The 18,920-nt window shown below is 41.6% G+C and overlaps 2 protein-coding genes across 6 annotated transcripts in view; one reads left to right on the top strand and one right to left on the bottom strand.

Annotated features, from left to right (window-relative positions):
- Positions 1-407, bottom strand: part of RHPN2 (rhophilin Rho GTPase binding protein 2) — a 46,124-nt gene extending 45,717 nt beyond the window's left edge. Inside the window, exon 1 of the mRNA XM_083629088.1 lies at positions 246-407. The gene's annotated coding sequence lies outside the window, so the exon portion shown is untranslated. The remainder of the gene's footprint in view (positions 1-245) is intronic.
- On the top strand, positions 399-17,928 carry GPATCH1 (G-patch domain containing 1). Of its 5 annotated transcripts, none has more exons than XR_014551778.1 (20): positions 399-502; positions 2,008-2,142; positions 3,266-3,351; positions 3,660-3,820; positions 4,065-4,162; positions 4,541-4,596; positions 5,146-5,382; positions 7,237-7,384; positions 7,537-7,616; positions 8,769-8,973; positions 9,550-9,840; positions 10,373-10,551; positions 10,782-10,909; positions 11,188-11,324; positions 11,607-11,776; positions 12,442-12,655; positions 13,348-13,458; positions 14,233-14,357; positions 14,984-15,175; positions 17,607-17,928. XR_014551778.1 is itself a non-coding variant. In XM_083629082.1 (20 exons), exons 1-20 carry the CDS (start codon positions 406-408, stop codon positions 17,635-17,637), a joined length of 2,847 nt encoding a protein of 948 aa, XP_083485208.1. In that variant the 5' UTR covers positions 399-405; the 3' UTR covers positions 17,638-17,928. The 5 variants fall into 5 exon arrangements, 2 of the variants coding, with proteins under 2 accessions (XP_083485208.1, XP_083485207.1); XR_014551779.1 differs by having other exon boundaries at positions 14,203-14,357; XM_083629082.1 differs by having other exon boundaries at positions 15,018-15,175.
- Positions 17,929-18,920: the final 992 nt, after the last annotated feature.

Below are 18,920 nucleotides of genomic sequence, written 5' to 3'. Positions count from 1 at the left end.
TCCGAATAGGATTCCTCGCAAGAAAAGGGAAAAGTTGATAGCTATGGTTGCAACCTGCCTTGGGGCACCTTAGGGTGAGGGGGCGGGTAAAATAAAACAAGGAAAGAAAGAAAAAAATCCATGCTATTGTCCGTCGTTATAAGAGTCCTGCTGGCCGGCGTTGTGGTGGTTGTGTAGTCGCTATGGCGTTTTCTGTGCAACCGTCGCCGATGAGCCGACGGTCGCTGTTGGATTTTGCCTTTCACCTCAGCTGCAGCAGGAGAGCCGCCCCGTCGGTTCCTCTGCCCAGCCGGCCGGCCGAGGCGTGTCAAGCCGCGGCGCTGAGCTGGAAGGCGCCGCCCCGCTGAGGGAGGCCGAGGAAGAGGCGGCACCGGGGCTCCTCCGCCCCTTTAGAGGCCCGGCAAGATGGCGGCGGGCGAGAGCAGCAGCAGCAGCGGCGGCGACGACGACGAGGAGGCAGAGCTGGTGAGCTTCGGCACGCCGTTGGAGCCCCTGGAGGAGGGTGAGTTGAGGCGGCGGCCAGGCCCTCCCTCCGCTTCTTCTCGGGGCCTCGCTGAGGAGAGAGCACTGCCCGTGCTGGGGACCCTGCGCCCCACAGAGTCCACTGGGGAGAGGGAGGCGGGTGGGGGCTGATGTGCTCCTCTTGTTTGGGGGAAGGGTCCCAGGGAAAGGGGCTCAGGGAGGCTGGGGGGTGCTTATTGACTATGGGGGGCGGACCCTCACCCTGCCTAGAAGGATGTGCCAGCCCTTTTATTTCGGGGGTGGGGAGGTGGGATACACACCTCCAGATGCTGCGGGGCTCCAGACTCCATCGCACCCGATCTTTTTGATCCTGGGGGTAGCCAACTGGTGGGGCTGTGGGGGGCAGGCCTGAAATTCTTACGAAGTATTTAAAAGCATTAAAAAATACCTAAGAAACTCCCCCCCCCCAAAAAAACAGAAGCCTCCCCCTGTAGTATCCTCTTTTTGGTGGTATTTTTACATTTTAAAGGAAATGTGTGTGACCCCCCCAAAAAAACCTCAGCCATTTTTGGGGCGATCTCACAAAGAAAGCTCAAACACTTTTTAACACACACACCCTAAGAAAAACGCCCATGTCTTTGCCCCTGATGGCTGCTGGGGCTGAAGGGTGATGGACACATGGAATCGTAGGGCTGGAAGGGATCCCCAAGGGCCAGCTAGTCCAACCCCCTGCAATGCAGGAATCACAGCTCAAGAACCCCTGACAGGTGGCCATCCAACGTCTGCTTAAAAGCCTCCAAAGGAGGGTCCACCACCTTCTGAAAGTTCTTCCTAATGTTTAGTCTCCCTTGCATGCCCCCACAGTTAATGTGCAGATCGCCTCTCACATTGGTTCAGGTATTCTTGCTTAAAATGGGGTAGGAATTAGGACTGCAGTTCTACTTGGGAATAAGTCTCATTGAACTTGATGGTACTTGCTTCTCAGTAGATATCCATAATCTCGCACCATAAGACTGTTAAGCAAGTGGCTGAACTGAAGAAATTGATCATACGAAACCAGCCTAATACTTGTGATACTCTGTGTAGCTCAGTACTCCTAAACTGAAGCAGTACATATTCCAGTTGTTTTGTTTGACTCCTTACTGGTGCCATATGTAGCTAGAAGTGCATGTTAGAGGTAGGGTGTAGTTGGAATTGAAAAGTTAGTGAAAATCACCGTATTTCCTACCTTTTGATCATATTGGTTAGTGAGCCTCTTTGTTGCTGCTCTAGCATAGGGTTTGACTCTCCCCCCCCCCCCATGTCTCATCTTGTTTATGTGAATTTGGGAAGAGAGCTAACATGTGAAGGAGCTGCCCTCTGTGCTTAACCAGGAGAGGAATGGCTTCTAGGCCCTTTCTCCCCTGAGTCTGCCTTGATAAATTGGCATTGCTGGGCAGGGTGGAAACTAATTTTCATAGTGGAATAGCAAACCCATATGCCTCCTCTTTACACCTTTCATTCACTGTTCTGATTAATTTCTGCTTCTTAAAACAATAATTGCAGGTGAGCGAATTAAGAAACCAGTTCCTCTCCAAGAGCAGACTGTAAAAGATGAGAAGGGACGGTACAAACGTTTCCATGGAGCATTTAGTGGTGGTTTCTCTGCTGGCTACTTTAACACAGTGGGCTCAAAAGAAGGTGGGTAATGACTAATATCTAAAAGTTCTTTTCTTTCTATCTTACACAAAACTCCTTGGGCTACCTTTTAGGCGAGCTTACTTCACAGGGTTATTTTGAGGATAAAATGATCGGAAGAAGAACCACCTATGCTACCCTGGGCTCTTTGAAAGAAGAATGGGATATTTAAAATATAATTTTTTTGGAATAATTTTCACACTGACTTTTGTGGCACATTGTCCTTACAAAAAGATTTTAGAACAAAATACATGAATATGGTAAAGCACTATCCAGTTAAAGCCCGTGACAGTTAAAATATAACCTACGTTTATTCAGTTTCTTGCTAATATTTTTTCATTATACACTGTTGGTATTCTTTAGCTTTGGATATGAATAGATATATATTGTTTGTTTCTAGTTGCTATTAGATGCCATTACATTAATGTAAATACATATGATATATAAAAATACTTTGTGACTAGTTTTTATCCTAATCTTTATATCATGGCTCCAGTTTGTTGGCATTTATTTCCTTTTTTTAAAAAAGCAACACTTAATTTGGTTCTTATAGACATTTGGAGTACCTCTCAAATCCTCTTGTGGTTCAGGCTTGCTTCATTTAAAAGACATCTATATTGTTCCATCATGAACTCAGGGAAGTCTGCATGGGGTTCCAGACAGTCCCTTATCCAAGCAGTGACCTGAACTGCTTTGCTTAAGCAAGGCCCCCACACGACCCACTTTCAGCCCATGCTTTGGCACAGCCAGAAAGCTGCTCTGTTCACTGTGGAGATCACTATGGAACAAAGTGAGGGTGGTAATTGCAACAGTATGAAGGACCCAAGTCATTTGGGCTCTCATAGAGTAAAACTAGCATCTTGAATTGGGTCCAAATGCCTTAGGGGCCCCTTGTAAATGCTAGCTTATTAGCACTGCATAATTACAATGCAATACTATGCATGTTTACTCAGAGGTTAGCACCACTGATTTCACTGGCACTTACTCACCTGTGAATGTGGACAGGATTACAGACAGGGTAACGTTATGTAATTTTAAACATAACTTTCCATTTCCACTATGAAACATTATGCTAGTGTTTTAATTACTCATGTCTTATAAGAATGAATTGTTATTGTCTTTAAAGGATGGGCACCGTCAACCTTTGTATCATCACGTCAAAACAGAGCAGAAAAAACAGTTCTGGGGCCAGAAGATTTTATGGATGAAGAGGTAAATTTGCAAATAATGCATTTTAAAGAAATAAATAAAACACTGTCATAATCTTTTGAAGTTCCACGTAAATGGGATGTGTGTGTCTGTGTTCTGGTTATTCATTAGTCTTAAGTATATATGTATGTAGTGTTATTTCTGCAATGCGCAATAAATATGAAGTATGTTTTGCCAAGAACCAATACATTTTATGTTACAATGAAGCTGCTCTTTGTTTTCATTTCAAGATAATTGTTTTAATATGTGGATGAGGAGGAATCCTTTCTAATATGATTTGTTTCTTCTTACTTTCTCCCCTTGCTCCAAAGGATCTTGGTGAACATGGGATAGCACCAAAGGAAATTTCAATTACAAATGAATTTGCTTCCAAAAACAAAGATAAAATAAAAGAGAAGGCCAAACAACTTGCAGGAGTTGTTGGCCCGATCCCTGGAGCCACTGTGTTGGATGAATTTATAGCACCTGCAAAGTAAGTACCTATTATGGAAAATTATTTGTGTTAATGAATAAAAGGCAATACAACTGATAATGGGTTAAAATTGGGGAAGGGGCCACAGACTCGGCAACACCAGCTTTTCCTCCTCAGACTTCACTGATGCGAAATCTAGAGCTCTGAAAACTTGGCCTGTGTTTTGCTTGATGTGTGCAGTATTGTTTGCACAAAGTTTTTAGTATACGTGGTTACAAAAACTCTTAATAAATTTGCTTTTCAGAATAACCATTGGTATTGACTTGTTGCGAAAAATGGGCTGGAAAGAAGGACAAGGAGTTGGGCCTAGAGTAAAGAGGAAACCACGGAAGCAGAAGCCTGGTATATTTCATGAAATGTTTTGTATTGTTTGTATAATCCCCATTTATTTATTACATTTACATGCCACCTTTCCTCCAAGGAGCTCAAGGTAGTTTTTCCCTCCCCAGTGAGTTAGATTAGGCTGAGGAATTGTGACTGGCCCAAGGACACCCAGTGATCTTGGCATGAATCCTCATGGATAGTGAGAATTCAAACCCTGGTGCAACACTCTAACCATTTACACCAAAATGACTCTTACATTCCATTCTATGTCAACCTTATTGTGACCCACTTCAGTGGAGCCACAGCAATGTAGATTCTGGGCACGTTGCCCTTTGCATAGTCATGATAATGAAGAATGATAGAAATTTAACCTTGTGTCTTCATACTTGGTTGCAGAGCCTGAAGTGAAAATATATGGCTGTGCTTTGCCCCCTGGATCTGAGGAGTCAGAGGTATTGCTTGTGCAACACTTTACTTTGGGTGGGGGCCACTGTTTTTTGTTTCATCTGCAGTTGTGCAAAGCACACAAAGGATAATTTCCGATGACATTAACATTCTTAAACAGTTACTCCAATTTTCTAGATCACTATTACTGTATGTAGACTTTTACTAGATAGCATAGTTAACCAAAAAGAAGTCTCAGCTCCCAAAAACTTGCAAATGTAATAACTCACAATGGGGCAGAGCAGGGCATCCTGGAGCCACATGAGTCCATTGGCCTAATTTCAAAAGCCTTTTACAAGTGGTCAGTTTAGATGAGAGTTATCTGTCCCTGCAGCCTTCTGGATGAAGAGAAATGGGGTTGGGGAGAGAGCAGAGGCTCACCTTTGTTCTGGCCTGTCCCTCCACTGGATTCAGCTCTGCAGTCAGCCTGTAGCTTCCGGACACAAAACTGTTGTCCCCTGCAGCAGAGGAAGGATTCTTGGGATGAATGAAAGCAAGGTCTTTTTGCTGACCTCAATAACAATGCATTGTTACAAATGTGTGTTAATTTCCTAAAGGAAGAAGAGGATGAATACTGCCCAGAAAACGTGACGTTTGCACCCAAAGATGTAGTGCCTGTAGACCTGACTCCTAAAGATAATGTCCATGGACTTGGGTACAAAGGCTTGGATCCCACCAAAGCCTTATTTGGCTCTTCAGAAGAACACATCGACCTTTTCAACCCCAGTGCTGAAAACTCAAATCTTAGAGATCTGCGCCACAGTAAAGGGCGGAAGCTTGGCATTTCAGGCCAGGTAAAACGCGGCTGGTTAAAAGTTTTTTCACCCTTGTGGCTATGAAGATAGATGGGCTTGTAAGTGAATGGATGATGCCTTTTAAAATGTTTGAAGCTAAAAGAGGATTTCCATGGGTGGTTTCAGTGCCCAGCCTAACTTACTATTCACCACTGATTAGGAGAAGGGGGGGCAAGGGAGTCAACTTCATTGCTTAGTCAGTTCAGCTTATCTTGCTGCAGAATTTGAGTTAAATTCTGTGTAGATGGTGTGTGGGTTTGCGCATGTATACAGTGTACCCAGCCTTGTGTGTCATGATATCAATCTCACCACTTGTCTTGTGCAGTTAATTTGCAGGGCCAGTGTTGTGGGTCATCACTGGGCAGCTGCCAAGTTTGTGTGTTGACACACTGCTATACATAAAGTATGCTCACTCAGCTGCACTAGTAGCCGCCCCCACTTGCATCTGGGCCTGGATGGCAGCAACAGTGGCACTAGGTCCGGCATCTCTTCCTCCACCCCCTTCTGCCTGCCTGCTGCCCTTGGAAACAACCCCTCATCTACCCTCCCCTGCCTGAGAAGTTGAGGGAAGCTGCCGTTGACCTGCTAGTATGTGAGCCAAGAGCAGTGGAAGGCAGGAGCAGCTGCTGTGAAGGGAGAGGATAGAACCGGCAGCTGCCACTCTTGCTAGGTGAACAATTGAGCGGCAGTGGGTGGGAGGAGCAGAAGCTTGCGCCACTTGCTCATCTCCCCCACCCAATCCCTCTTAACAGTGATGGTGGTTCCCTCACCCACCCACCTGAGTGAGCAGCAATGGCACCTAGGAGCAAAAGGTATACTCACTCGCTTGCCTGTCTTCTCCTGCTTGAAACTGATGGTTGTTGCTAGCAGCAGCCATCGCTGTCTGCCCTCTGTCCTGAGCAAGGAAGATCCCATCTTTGATGTTTGTTGCACCTACATGGAGTGGGATTTGGGTACTTGTTCACTGGCACATTGCCAGGCCCCTTCTCCCAAAAAACCTGGAGCCAGTCATGCTTGTTGATGAAAAAGCTCAAAGTACATTTAAAGCAGAACAGAAGTTTTGCTGTTTGCAGAATTCTAGTAAATGCCTGTGTGCTACATGGAAGCTCGTCCACATCTTTATTTGCATTTCTGTGAGTTCTTAAGTGGTTTCTCAAAAACAAGACACATGACTGGTATAACAGGCACATGGTTCATGTAAAAATATCAGGAAATAAATAGCACCTTGGTACATCCTTCAGGCAGGCTTATCCATAGTTGCATTCGTGTTAGGTAGAGTTTTTGCAGGTAATGACATGTGCTAGGAGGATAAAGAAGTAATGTGTGTAATAAATTATTTTAGGAGCCCTGCTTAATCCATAAAGATCACTAGCTTTTGCAGCTTGTCGTTGAAAAGGCCCTGTCCTGAACCATTGCCAGTTTTGATTCCACGTGTGGTGGAGCATGGAGCCAGGCCTCTGTTGGTTACCTCAATAACTAGAGTGGTTCATATGAGAGAATGTGAACCTTTTAGATTCCCTAGATTAAAACAGTATAGTGCTTTGAATATATTTGACAACACTTTGAATTGTCCTTGGAAAGGAATTGGCTAAATAGCATCTTAACTTGACAAGCAAGATAGCCTGCGGCCTGGTAAAACCAAACAAGGGAGTGCATTGACTTCCTTGTGAATTCTGTGTATATGACCTTGTGCCCATGTTGGTGTCAGGGTGGCAATAGGGGCCCTGACACAGTTATAAGTTCAGCACCCTCAAATTAACTGTAGATCCCTGTGTGCATTTTTTTAAGACAAACACTTAGTGGGCTGTTGAAATATTCAGTTGTAACCATTCTACGTTATATTGTTTTCCTTAGGCTTTTGGTGTAGGAGCTTTAGAAGATGAAGACGACGACATTTATGCTACTGAATCACTTTCTAAATATGATACTGTTCTAAAAGATGAGGAACCCGGAGATGGGTTGTATGGATGGACAGCGCCTAAGCAGTATAGAAGCAAGCAGGGTATGAATCTGGAATTTCTGGAGCCCCAAAATCCTGTTCACCTGAAACTTCCTAGAGGGAGGGTCTTGTAGAGGAGGTTGCCATATATTGTCCAGCTCTGCTCCCATTTGTTTTTGCTTGAAACCACTTATGGAATCTAATTTTGTTCATAGGAACAGAGAGAGAACATAAGTACATTGGGAAAATTTTGGATGGGTTCTCACCAGCATCTAAGTCTGTAACTTCTCAAAAGGTACGTAAACTAATTTATTTGCCCCCTGAACAAGACATTTCATAAGATAGCTCCCTTTCCCTACATACCTGCAGATTTTTGCTCAAATTGGTATGGGGGAGGAGATCAGGAGAGATGTTAATGGTTTATGGTAGGAAATTCAACTGCCAACTACCTCCCTATTTATGCTGGTGATGGCTTAGCTGTATAAACAGAAGTGCTTCTGGTGGTATCAGTTCCTTTATCTGTTAAATTGCCAACAAGATTAATTATTTTTCATTTTCAAAATCCACAGCACAAAAAACCCAAAAAGCATTTTTGTCAAACAATTTAACAGGATCAATTCATTCTTGCTTGCTTAACCCAAACAGGCATCTTACTAATTCTGTTTAAAAGTTAGGAGGATCTCTCCAATACAGCTTATCAGGTTTTCACAAACTCTCTGTAGAGACTCAATACTTCTTGATTCTTTCTCTACCCTAAAAGTAAGGCAGGGAAGATGTAATTGGTTGGAACTCCACTGCCCTGATTTGATCCTGACAACTGAGAATGTATTGCCGGGGGAAATGACACAGAAGGTTTATTCTTCCAGTGATTAAGTAGCGTAGTTCTAGATGCAATTTAACTTGCCATATACAGTGGTACCTCGGGTTACAAACACCTCTGGTTACAAAAACTTTGGGTTACAGACTCTGCTAACACGGAAATAGTACCTCGGGTTAAGAACTTTATCTCAGGATGAGAACAGAAATCGCACGGTGGCGGCAGCGGGAGGCCCCATTAGCTAAAGTGGTATCTCAGGTTCAGAATGGTTTCAGGTTAAGAATGGATCTCTGGAACGAATTAAGTTCATAATCAGAGATACCACTGTAATGGAAGGTGGCGTTTTTGCAGAGGTTGACAAGATTATGAAAACGAAGAGAAGCTGTGGATGTATTAGGGCAACTTGGTGCCATGTGATGGTGTTTGATGGTCTGTGGCTATCAGGGATTTTGTTTACAGTTGAAATATTGCAGAATGAACAGGCCCTGGTTTGTACACCTGATTTCAGTCTTAAACTTGGACAGTGCCCTGTGATTGATAGAGACATTGTATATATTTAAAGCTTAAGTAATCAAAATGAGACGACATCTACAAAATATTCAATGTTCTCTGTTGCTTTTCCTTTACAAGATTTATCCTCCTCCTGACCTGCCAAGGGATTACAGACCAGTCCATTACTTTCGACCTATGCTAAAAGTTAGCAGTGAAAACTCTCATTTAGTGCAGACATTAGCAGAATCCACTGGGAAACTTGAGAGTGATGCAGCACTACAAAGCAGACACCAGAAGACTGCTGCTCAGCGGAGGGAGTTGCTGGGCGAGAAGAGTCTGGAAGGTACTCAGGATGCTGTATATTTCCTTGCATTTCACATGTTTCTATTGTAGGTTCCTGTTGCTTTGACCATTTTGAGGGGGGTTTTATTGGCAAATTTGTATTAAAGGCATTCATTTCTTAAGTTTACAGCAGTCCTCTCCTTACTGATCAGACCCCTCCTTACTGAACATTGATTAACTTGGTGGGTTAATGGGTATCCCCTTGTAATCATACATAACAAGCACAGATATTCTGGGCTGTATTTACTCTGGTCTGTGTGTGTGTGTGTGTACGTGTGTACACGCACGCTTCATCTTTTCAGACTTCGCATACATTTTTACTCAGTAGGTTCACATGCTCTTCAGTGTTGGAAGCTCATTGAGAAAGTCAGTGCACCCACTTGTTTGTTTTTTCTTTACCATAGGCTAAATTTGAAGGTCGTCTTGCTTGTCAAATTAGGATGCTATTTTAGCCACTTCCTTTCCAAGGACAATTCAAAGTATTGGCAAATATATTTAAAGTGCTGTACTGTTTAGATTCTTAAAACAAAAGTTTTCCTTGTTGTCCTGTTTTTACACCATAATGTTTCTTTCTTAGGTCCAGCGACTTCCGTTCTGGAATATTTGTCAGATAAAGACAAAGAAAGAATCCGAGAAGTGAAACAGGCAGCAGAGCAGCAAGTGAAAGCTCCAGCGCTCCAGCCTCAGAGGCCCTTGCCTGACAAATCCCAGGTGCCTGTGTTACCTGTTACTCCACAGAGGTGGCAATTGGTGCTAGGAACCCAGTTGGCCGCCACTGGATCTAGTGACTTCAAACCATTTGCAAAAAATCCAGAAAAACAAAAGAGATATGAAAATTACATAGAAGGTCTTAAAGATGGAAAGAAAGGTAATTGGCAAAATCACACGCAGCTCTTCTTCCCTGTCATGAAATAGGTTTTACATCTGGATCCAAATGTTGTGCTTGTGATAAGCAGAGGGGTAACAAAATGCAAAGAAGGGGCAGGGTGTCAAACTGGTACTAATAAACAGAAATTTACCATGATGTTGACTATTGGTATGTCTAATACATTTTGACACCATCTTCTTCAGGAGCAAGGAAATCTTATGTGATGTCATCGCACAGTTGTATGATAGTGATTCACTTAGAATTTGTATTTTAATGCAACCATACAATTTTCTGTTTCCTAGAACCAGAATGACACTTTGGCTGTTCATGGCTTTTTAGTGCTTCTTTTGAGGCTGTTGTCTTGTAGTTTTCCTTTTTGTTTATGCTTTTTGTGTACCATTTATTGGTGTGAACAACTTGATTGAGATAAGAAATGCACTCCCCTTTGTATATGTGTGTTTTACAAGGTTCATTTGTTTTTGTGTTTTTAGTTTAGCTTTATGGCCTCCTGTTCACTCCTATCTTCCTATAGATGTGCTAGAAAGCTGCTTAGATCACAGTATGACTGAGTGGGAGCGTGGAAGAGAGCAAGATGAGTTTTCTCGTGCTGCCCTGCTCTACAAGCCCTCCAGCTCTGTTTTGGCCTCAAGGTTTACCACTGCAAAGCATGAGGACGACACAGAAAAAGTCGAAGTTCCTCGTGATGAAGAGGTCTGTTCTGCTTCAGTCCTTCAGTAACCAGTGAATTGTGATGACCTGTATTCACCTCCACAAAGCTCCTCTGTTTAAGATCATTCCCAAACTTTATTTTTCATAAATTTCAATTTTAAAAAGATTGTGTTTGGAAGTGACTAAATTCAGAGTCAGTGTACATTTACCGTAGCTAGTGCATTATTTACCCTCCAGCACTCTAGATACTAATCCCTTTGTGATTATTTTAGACAGCTGTCAGTGACAAAGAGGCTGCTGCAAAGATGAAGATGTTTGGCAAGCTGACAAGAGAGGCGTTTGAGTGGCACCCGGACAAATTATTGTGCAAAAGGTTTAATGTTCCTGATCCCTATTCAGAGTAAGTTGCTTGAGTTTCTAAATAGCGTTGAATAGATATGATTAGATATGAAAAAAGCTAATTTTAGAAAATGTAGATTCCGTATGAAAACCTTCTTCTTTAGGCCTTCTTAGTCACATTGTTAATTTTAGTCTTGATTCTTGTCAATAAGTTATTTTCCACAAATGTCTAAAATTATGCTTCACTTGTAAACAGTTTGCTTGTTTCTCGTTTTGTGTGATCTTATTTTTATGTAAAAGAAATGATGTGAAAACCCCATTTTTTAAATTTTTCATCAGGTCATGTATTGTTGGACTGCCCAAAGTGAAACGTGACAAGTATTCTGTGTTCAACTTCTTGACTGTATCAGATGCGACATCAAGCATGTTGAGCCAACCCACAAAAGCAGGAATGCAAGAAAATAATGCTTCAAACAGTAAGTGGTCCATTTTGTTATCACTTGGGAGTAAAAGATTCAGGCCACTAAAATACTTGAGGCATTTCAAAATAGTAAGCTATCTTTTAAGGAACAACAGAGGGGAATCAAACAGGACAGATGCAGAATGCCAAGCACCCGGTGCATGAATAGCAAATGAAAAACAATAACCTCCAACTGCTATTTAAATATCAAATAAGCTTTAAAATATAAGCAGTAATGACAAAATCAATATAACTAGAAAACTAAAGAAATCTGGGAATTTTGTTTGTATCTTTTAAGAGCCAAAGAAACCATCTAGATGGGATGTATCTGACAAAGAGAAGAAGAAAAATGATGCCATTAGTGAGTTCATTAGCGTGGCTAGATCAAAGGTTGTACAGGAGGCACAGTCGCCAGCACTGGTTGAAGCAAAGGACAAAAACAGAAGTACTGGAGCTGTTTCTAACAAGGTACAGTAGTACCAGAGTTTTGATGCTTTCATTGTATGTTCTTCACATGGATCTTCCTTGTGAAGAAGTGGGGATGCAGCCAAGTGGTCAAGTGATTGTACACACAGCATTTAGGGTACTTCCTTGTCACTGATTTTCCCTTTGTCCAGTATAGGCAGAAATGTGCTACAACTAGTTGTAGACCGTTGTAATACAGGAGTGGATTCTTCTTTAAAATGAAAGGTCAAGAGCATGAGACTGAAGGAAGCACAGACTCAGCAAGAGCAAGCAACAGCCACCCTCATCCAAAGGCCAAGCAGTTAAGAGAGCTATAGCTGGAATTTGAATGAATTGATGAATTTGTGGCCCCTTCTCAGGGGAAGAAATCTGCTCTAAACAAGACATTGAACTGTATCTCCAGATGAGCAAATCATCTGGAAGACCCAGGGGCTTAAGCGCTTCTCATGAGTATCTAACATAAATCTTACAATAAGCATTTTATTTCTGCCATTTTAGCCAGATTAACATTGTGTGGAGCAGAGCAGAGCAGTGTCTGAAATGTTGTAGTCATGGCTCTGTAGTCTGTTGATCTTTAGGAAACCTGTGTTTGCTACTCACATTCATAATGGGACATTTAAAGCAAAATATGTTAAGTAAACCTCTTTCCTTTTGGTTCTCTTGTGCAGACACTAAGTGAAAGTACTGGTCAGAATGAAGAAACAGAAGAAGAAAGCAGGCCATCAATGGATTTATTTAAGGCCATCTTTGCCAGCTCCTCAGATGAAAAATCATCTGAAGAAGAGAGCGACGGAGAAGAGCAAACAACACCAATGACAGAACCAGATTCTGAAAGTCTGAAGCCTTGTGATGTGCCAAGTGCTCCTTCACTTCATGAACAAGGTAAAAATCAGTGGCTAGTCCAGGACGGCATCAAACTGTGCTTTGGTGCTATGGTAGTGAGCCTTGTACTCCCTTTTCTAATACATAGTGCTTCAGGTAGTTCCAGTTTGATGCAAACTGTAGTTTGCCACTATGTCCATATGGGGGTTGTGCTTTCCTTCGTAACCAGGATTGAAAACCATGGTTTGAACTTAATTATATCATACTGATTTGGAGGGCAAGTGCAGGCTGTAGTTTGCTGTCACATCCTAGCAAGTTTTGGCTTCTGCAAAAAAGGAAGCAACTGATGGTTTTGTGTTGCATATTATGTGTGAATCAGCCCTAAGTGTTTGAAGAACTCTTGTGTGGTCTTGAGACCTTGGTGAAATCCTGACACTTTCTGATATACCCTGTAAGTAGAAGTGGAGATAGGATAAAGTTTACTGGACCAACAGTACATTAATTGTCGACAGAAACCCTTAAGGTCCCTTTAACTAAGAGAAAAGGCTCTGAGGTGGCACAAGCTCATAGAAATGTATTATAAGAACCTTTTTTGCCTTATCATTGTCAGTGATGGGATTCTGAATGGACCAACAAATTAAGGGCTATATGTTTGGCTCAGCATGGTGATTCTAGTTGTAGTATTATACTTGAGACATTATTATCAAAGCGCCTCTTCATCTTTTTTTTAAATTGTGCTTTTCCAATTAAAGAAAGTGAAGTAATCACACCCAAGCTTTCCGTTACCTTAACTCCACCCCCAATGGACATAGTTGATCCAGGAGAGGAATTTGGACCAAGATTGCCACCAGTTGCTGCTTCTGGTAAATACCAGCATAACGTGTGAATTCTGCAGAACACTTTGTATGAATTGCAGTTATGTAGTTTGTCTAAGTGTATAGTTTTAAAAGTTTGCATACAGGAATATTGAGGACTTTCTTTATGGAGTTAAACGTGAAGGCAAGCTAGTTGTGTAGGCAACTTTGAGCTTGTATTAACATCATGCCTACCAAAAGGATTTTTTGGTAGAGTCACGAAATGTCATCACAGTATTAAGGGATTTCCCTCCCTGTTCAACTTCTTCCATTGTGAGAGCATGCAGTATCCTGTGAATGAAGCACATTTAAGATCCTTTATTATTTAAGTGCACCTGGATCTCCCTGTAGCATAGTTGGGAGTGGGGGAGAGATCCCTTTTTTTGGGGGGGGGTTTATGATATTAAATAGGGCCTTTTTTGCCTAGGAATTTTCTTACCTCACAAGTATTTTTCTCACTAGAAAATGTCTGTTTACTTTTAAGAATGTAACAAACTTTGTTTCTGTCATTTTTGCGAAATATTTGAAAGATGATTGAAAATACTATCATTGAACCACAGAGTCCTGAGCAAGGAAAATTTGAATCCTGCTGAGGCCCAGAATCAGTAGATTTGGAAGGAGACAGAACTTTTTAAACTAAGCCTGTAGTTTGTATGAAGATATAAAAGCTTTAGTAGGATGTCAAGTTCTTTAAAAGGACTTCAAAAACTTAACGTTGACATTCCTTGAGTATTTTTGATGTTTCTTGATCAGGCACTTCCTCTGTATGTGATTTGATTTTAGACACTCCTTTGAAGCATGAAGAAATCCAGCTTACAAGTTCTCCTGAAGCCGCCAAGAAAGCAAAACCTAAAAAGAGCAGAGAAAAACACAAGACCAAGAAAGAGCACAAACACAAAAAGGAGAAGGTGATGTTTCAATTTGACTTTTTGGGTGTAGAATTTATGCAAAACCATAGAAAATGCATACAGTATAATAATTGTCCTATGGAAATGCTGTGCAGCTCTTTCCACTGAACAGAATTACACTGGTCAGTCCCTCTTCCTCCTCCTGCAAATGTTTCATTGTTGGGGCTTCAGCTTTTATGCATAAACCTTCCCTGTGTGGATCTAGTCTGAACAGCTTGTGGTGTGCAGATGATAGAAATAGCGCTTAAGTTTGTTGAATTCTGCACATGTCAGTTCCTGTACAAGCATGAATTTCTGGCCCTATGTAAATTCTGTGCTTGGTGTTGACATGCCTTCATTGAGTAAATACCATAAGGACTGGAGGCTTGGAATAACTGAGAGTGTTAAATGTAGTTATTTATTAGTAACTTCAGAGTGAGGGGGACTCTTCAACTACATTTTGGCTAACACCTTCCTAAGAGTAAAACCCACTGAAGTTGATAGGGCTCATTTTCTGACAAACGTCATCAAGCTAACCTTATTGAGCTTCTTCCAGCTTTTATCTTGGAATAGCCATTGTGCCATCTCATACATGCTCATACTATAGAAAGTTCATTTTTTTTGAGTTTCGAATTTCTCTTTGTAAGGTGCATCATATCAGTCCTGGAACTTGTTTTGCAGAAAAAGAAACACAAGAAAAGCAGGCACAAGGGCAAACACAAGAATAAGAAATCGGAGAAAAACAGTGACTCGGAGAGAAACAGTGGCTCGGACACAGCTGATAGCAGCAACAGTGAGGAAGAGACCACAGAAATCCCACCACAGGAACTTCTCAGAAGGTAAAGAGATGAAGGGGCTGGTTTTCCAGTGGGGGGGTGGGATCCTCAGGTGGGTTGTCCCTCCCACTTGCTCCACCAGTTCCTTCCTTCCTGGCTCTCCTGTGCAGGTCAAGTGACAGAGAATGCTACCCCATATTGTACTGAACAAGCTTTGGTCTTTTTTCATCAAAGGAGATTAGAGAGAAGACATCACTAGTCAGCTAGAAATGGCACACTTGCCTCAGAGGGTGGCAAGCCCTTGTTTTCAGCAGACCCTTCAGATGACAAGATTTGGGGAGCAGAGGCCACCCACGGTGGTGCGTGTATCTTCCCAGTGGCTAACGTTCCTCCCATCAGGGAAGAGATTGTGATCCAGGAGGTGATGAGAGTGTCTCGGACCAGCTCCAGAACTTGGCCACTGGGGCCACATGTGGCCCTGAGACCTCAAAGGGACCTGGCTTCTCCTGGGGCGGTGGGGTTGAAGGGAATACAGGGTTCCTCTCTGGCATCTCCTCCCATTTTCATTGAAAGGCTGGCCTTGTTCCAGGAGTTCTTCTCTTGGGTTCAGCAGATTCTGGTGCAGGGCTGTATTCCCCCGACTGCCTCTGCGGCAGCAACTGAACCTTATCTGGGGCCCATCTGTACCTCAACTGAGTGTGAAGCCTCCCTGTAGTGGTGCTTCAGGGTTCTTCATCACCACAAATATGTGTAACAATCCTGATACCTTTAAAAAATCCCTTAGGAAGAAAACATTTTGTAGTAGGGAGGAAATAATCAACTTTTTTCTCCCCACGAAGCCTCCAAATTGCCCTTTGCCTAGTTTCAAATGCTTGTTTCCAAGGGATAAGGCTCCAGGTTTTTCAACAGTTTACTGTTTTGGGGAGGTTTTTTGGTAAACTTTCTTGGGCAGCTTAACTGAGTCTTACCAAGCCTCCTTGTTTATTTATTACGCTTCCTTTAGAAAAAGTGCTTTAATATCTCAAAGGTTAATAAATCTGTCCCAGTGGATTGTATTTTAAGTTGCTTCCAAAGAAATTGTGCAATATAGCCTACATTGTCCTTTGCATAGCTTACCTATGGCTCTATTCATTTCAGAATTTACTAAAAGAAAGTTCTAGAATTTTTGGAGTGTTTTTTTCAAGTTTGTTACCTGTAAGATAGCTTCATATGCACTGTCAACTTGCAGAATATACGCACCTCAGAAAAATTTTCCTAAAACAGGTCAGCAAGCAGAGGGAAAGGAACCCTACTGGAAACTCACAAAGGCAAATTATAATGGCCATAACAGAACACTTGACTTTAATATGAGTACCTGCATCCCAGTATTTTATGGTCTGGACACTAAAAGCTGTCAAGGCAACAATTACCAGAGGAAAGGGAAAATTGAGACTTTGAGACTGTTAATCAGGCTGTTCAGAAACTCTTAATGACTTCAGCATTAGCACTTGTCTTGGGCATTTAGCATCTATAATTTTAGTTAGCAACAATATCACTGACCTGGTTCTCTTTTCTCTGGAGTACCTTATTTTAAGATTTAGCACATTACTGATAGTTGTATCAAACAGTGTTTTGCCCATGATGAGCCAGACTAAGGTATTGTCTAAATTGGGATAGATCTATTTGAGATACTTTATCTAAAGGGAGTGGAAGAAATAAACAAGTAGTTGCTGTTTGCTTCCCGAGTTGTTCAACACAGTTTACAGCACTATCCTAGGCATGTCTACTCAGGAGCAATTCCCACCAAGTTCCATAGGTCTTAGTCCCAGGAATTCTAGCGTTCTACATCTAATTTCATCATAATCACTGGGGCATAGTTCAGTTAAAACATGTTTATTTTTTCTGGCAGATATATTTGCCCATTTTCTTCCATAGATCACTACAAAAATTAGATACGAAATTGAAAGTCTGCTCATCTAAATTTAATTTCCCAATAGCTCTGATCTTGTTCCATTTCACATTCAACAAAAATGGAATGTGTGTGATTAAGATAAACCTTTATCAGGTCTGGAAAAATCAATACCACAGTTGTCTCCTTCCATCATTCAGAGGTTTTATTGGCAGTTACTGTGTTTGCCCTATTATAAGGAAAATCTCCCTGGATCAGATGTCTGACTCATTTTTCAGTCTGTGCATCTCTTTGCTTACCTCATTCACTAATATTGGACCACAATAAGGGATTCATGCTTTCAGAGAACAGCTAGTTTAAGTGGTGACTTTTTGTCAAATTTATTTATTGGGGTAGGGAGATTTGTTTATACTGGGGAACAGTAGCAGATATGTTGTTCATTGTTTAGCTCAGAATATACCTGGACTTCTTTGGATTGCTGGTCAAATCAATATCTTGAAGACTCTGTTTGGATTAGCTGATATAGAAATGGATTATAATGGTTCAATTCTAGATGTTTATTTCCATTATTTACTTATTCAGTCCTTCCCATTTGCTTTCTTCTAGGCTGAAACATCTTCCACTTGTGAAGCGATAGTTTGGATTTTTAAACATCTTTTGGTCTCAAAATGGATCTCCTCTATGATGGCAGATCAACAGTGCAAAGCATATTTGAATGTTCTGTAAATACTGTATTTATGTTGGCTTTGATAGCATAAAAACATACAAGTTGAATTTATGATTTCAGAGTTAAAAATAAAAGGAAATGTGGTTTATGCTGGAGAAATTTGTTCAACTTTATTGTAATATGAAAAGGAATCATGAAAATTATGCATTTTAAAGAGGATGAGCATGAAGAAATTTTAATAAAGTAAATTTACTGATCTTATGCCTAATGTCTTACAATCATTTTTCAAGCCTGAAGTATAAATATGAGAATATTGTAAAGCAGTTAATATTCACCAACAGCTGCCTTTTTTGAAATCTTTGACCACTGAAGTAGTATATCAGTGTTCTGTTATTGTTATGAGGAAAATCAGTCTTTCCTTAAAAAATTACTATTTTGGGGACCCACTCTAAAGAAAAACTCATAACGATGGGGCTTGTGACTAGCTTTCTTTAGACCAGGGCCTTTTTGTCTTGTTCAGGCTTTTCATGCTTGCTTATGCATCCAAACCCCCTGCAGGCACGATGGTTTAAAAGGCTGAAAAAATTGTTTACAATTAAGAGACAAGTGCAGTTGGTTGGAAGCAGGAGAGAGCAGGCAAAGGTGAATTTGATTTCTTGTGCTAGCCCATCTTTCCCAGGAAACATTTTTTTGAGGACTGTAACTTGCTACATAATCCAGCAACCCATATTTGCAGAAGAAATGCTCCACTAGTTATCATTATTTCCGTTTTTCTGATGCTTAGGTTGTGTGGGTGCCATCGCTCATGTACAGGAGAAAAGTATCAGGAGACTCGAGATCCCCAAGATTTGCGGAGGTACAGAAAACCTGGAGGAGGAGGAAACCACTAAAAGTGGGGGGGGGGGAGAGAGGATGGCCCAAAGAGGACTGAGCATGCTCAATAGCTGCAGAAAGCATCCTCAGTGTGGTAGGGGAGAAATGGAATTACCTGCATTCAAGTGTCAGATGTACCATAAGTCGTGCATATTGATAGTTGCTTTTGTACCGTAATAGAAATTCTATGGGATTTAGAGGGGTTTTATGGAAGGATGGGAAAGTTTTGTACTCTATAACCACTACAGCACATTAGAGAGCGGAGGGAGAAAGTTGAGCTTCCAATGTATTAGCCCCACACAACATATATCCCACACATCCAGAAAAGTGTTTTCTGTTATATGGCACTGAATTGCATCGAGCCCAATACTTTTCCTTCA

The sequence above is a fragment of the Podarcis filfolensis genome (assembly GCF_964270895.1).
Source record: "Podarcis filfolensis genome assembly, chromosome: 8".
Taxonomy (NCBI): Eukaryota; Metazoa; Chordata; class Lepidosauria; order Squamata; family Lacertidae; genus Podarcis; species Podarcis filfolensis.
Note: the sequence above shows the minus strand (reverse complement) of the source record. Positions and strands in the feature narration are given on the sequence as shown.

Excerpts from the sequence above, each read along its gene's own strand:
- GPATCH1 (XM_083629081.1), top strand. The coding sequence starts at position 406 with ATGGCGGCGGGCGAGAGCAGCAGCAGCAGCGGCGGCGACGACGACGAG. Across the intron at positions 8,974-9,549 it reads GGGCGAGAAGAGTCTGGAAG|GTCCAGCGACTTCCGTTCTG; the intron begins GTACTCAGGATG and ends TTTCTTTCTTAG. Across the intron at positions 14,358-15,017 it reads ACAAACACAAAAAGGAGAAG|AAAAAGAAACACAAGAAAAG; the intron begins GTGATGTTTCAA and ends CTTGTTTTGCAG.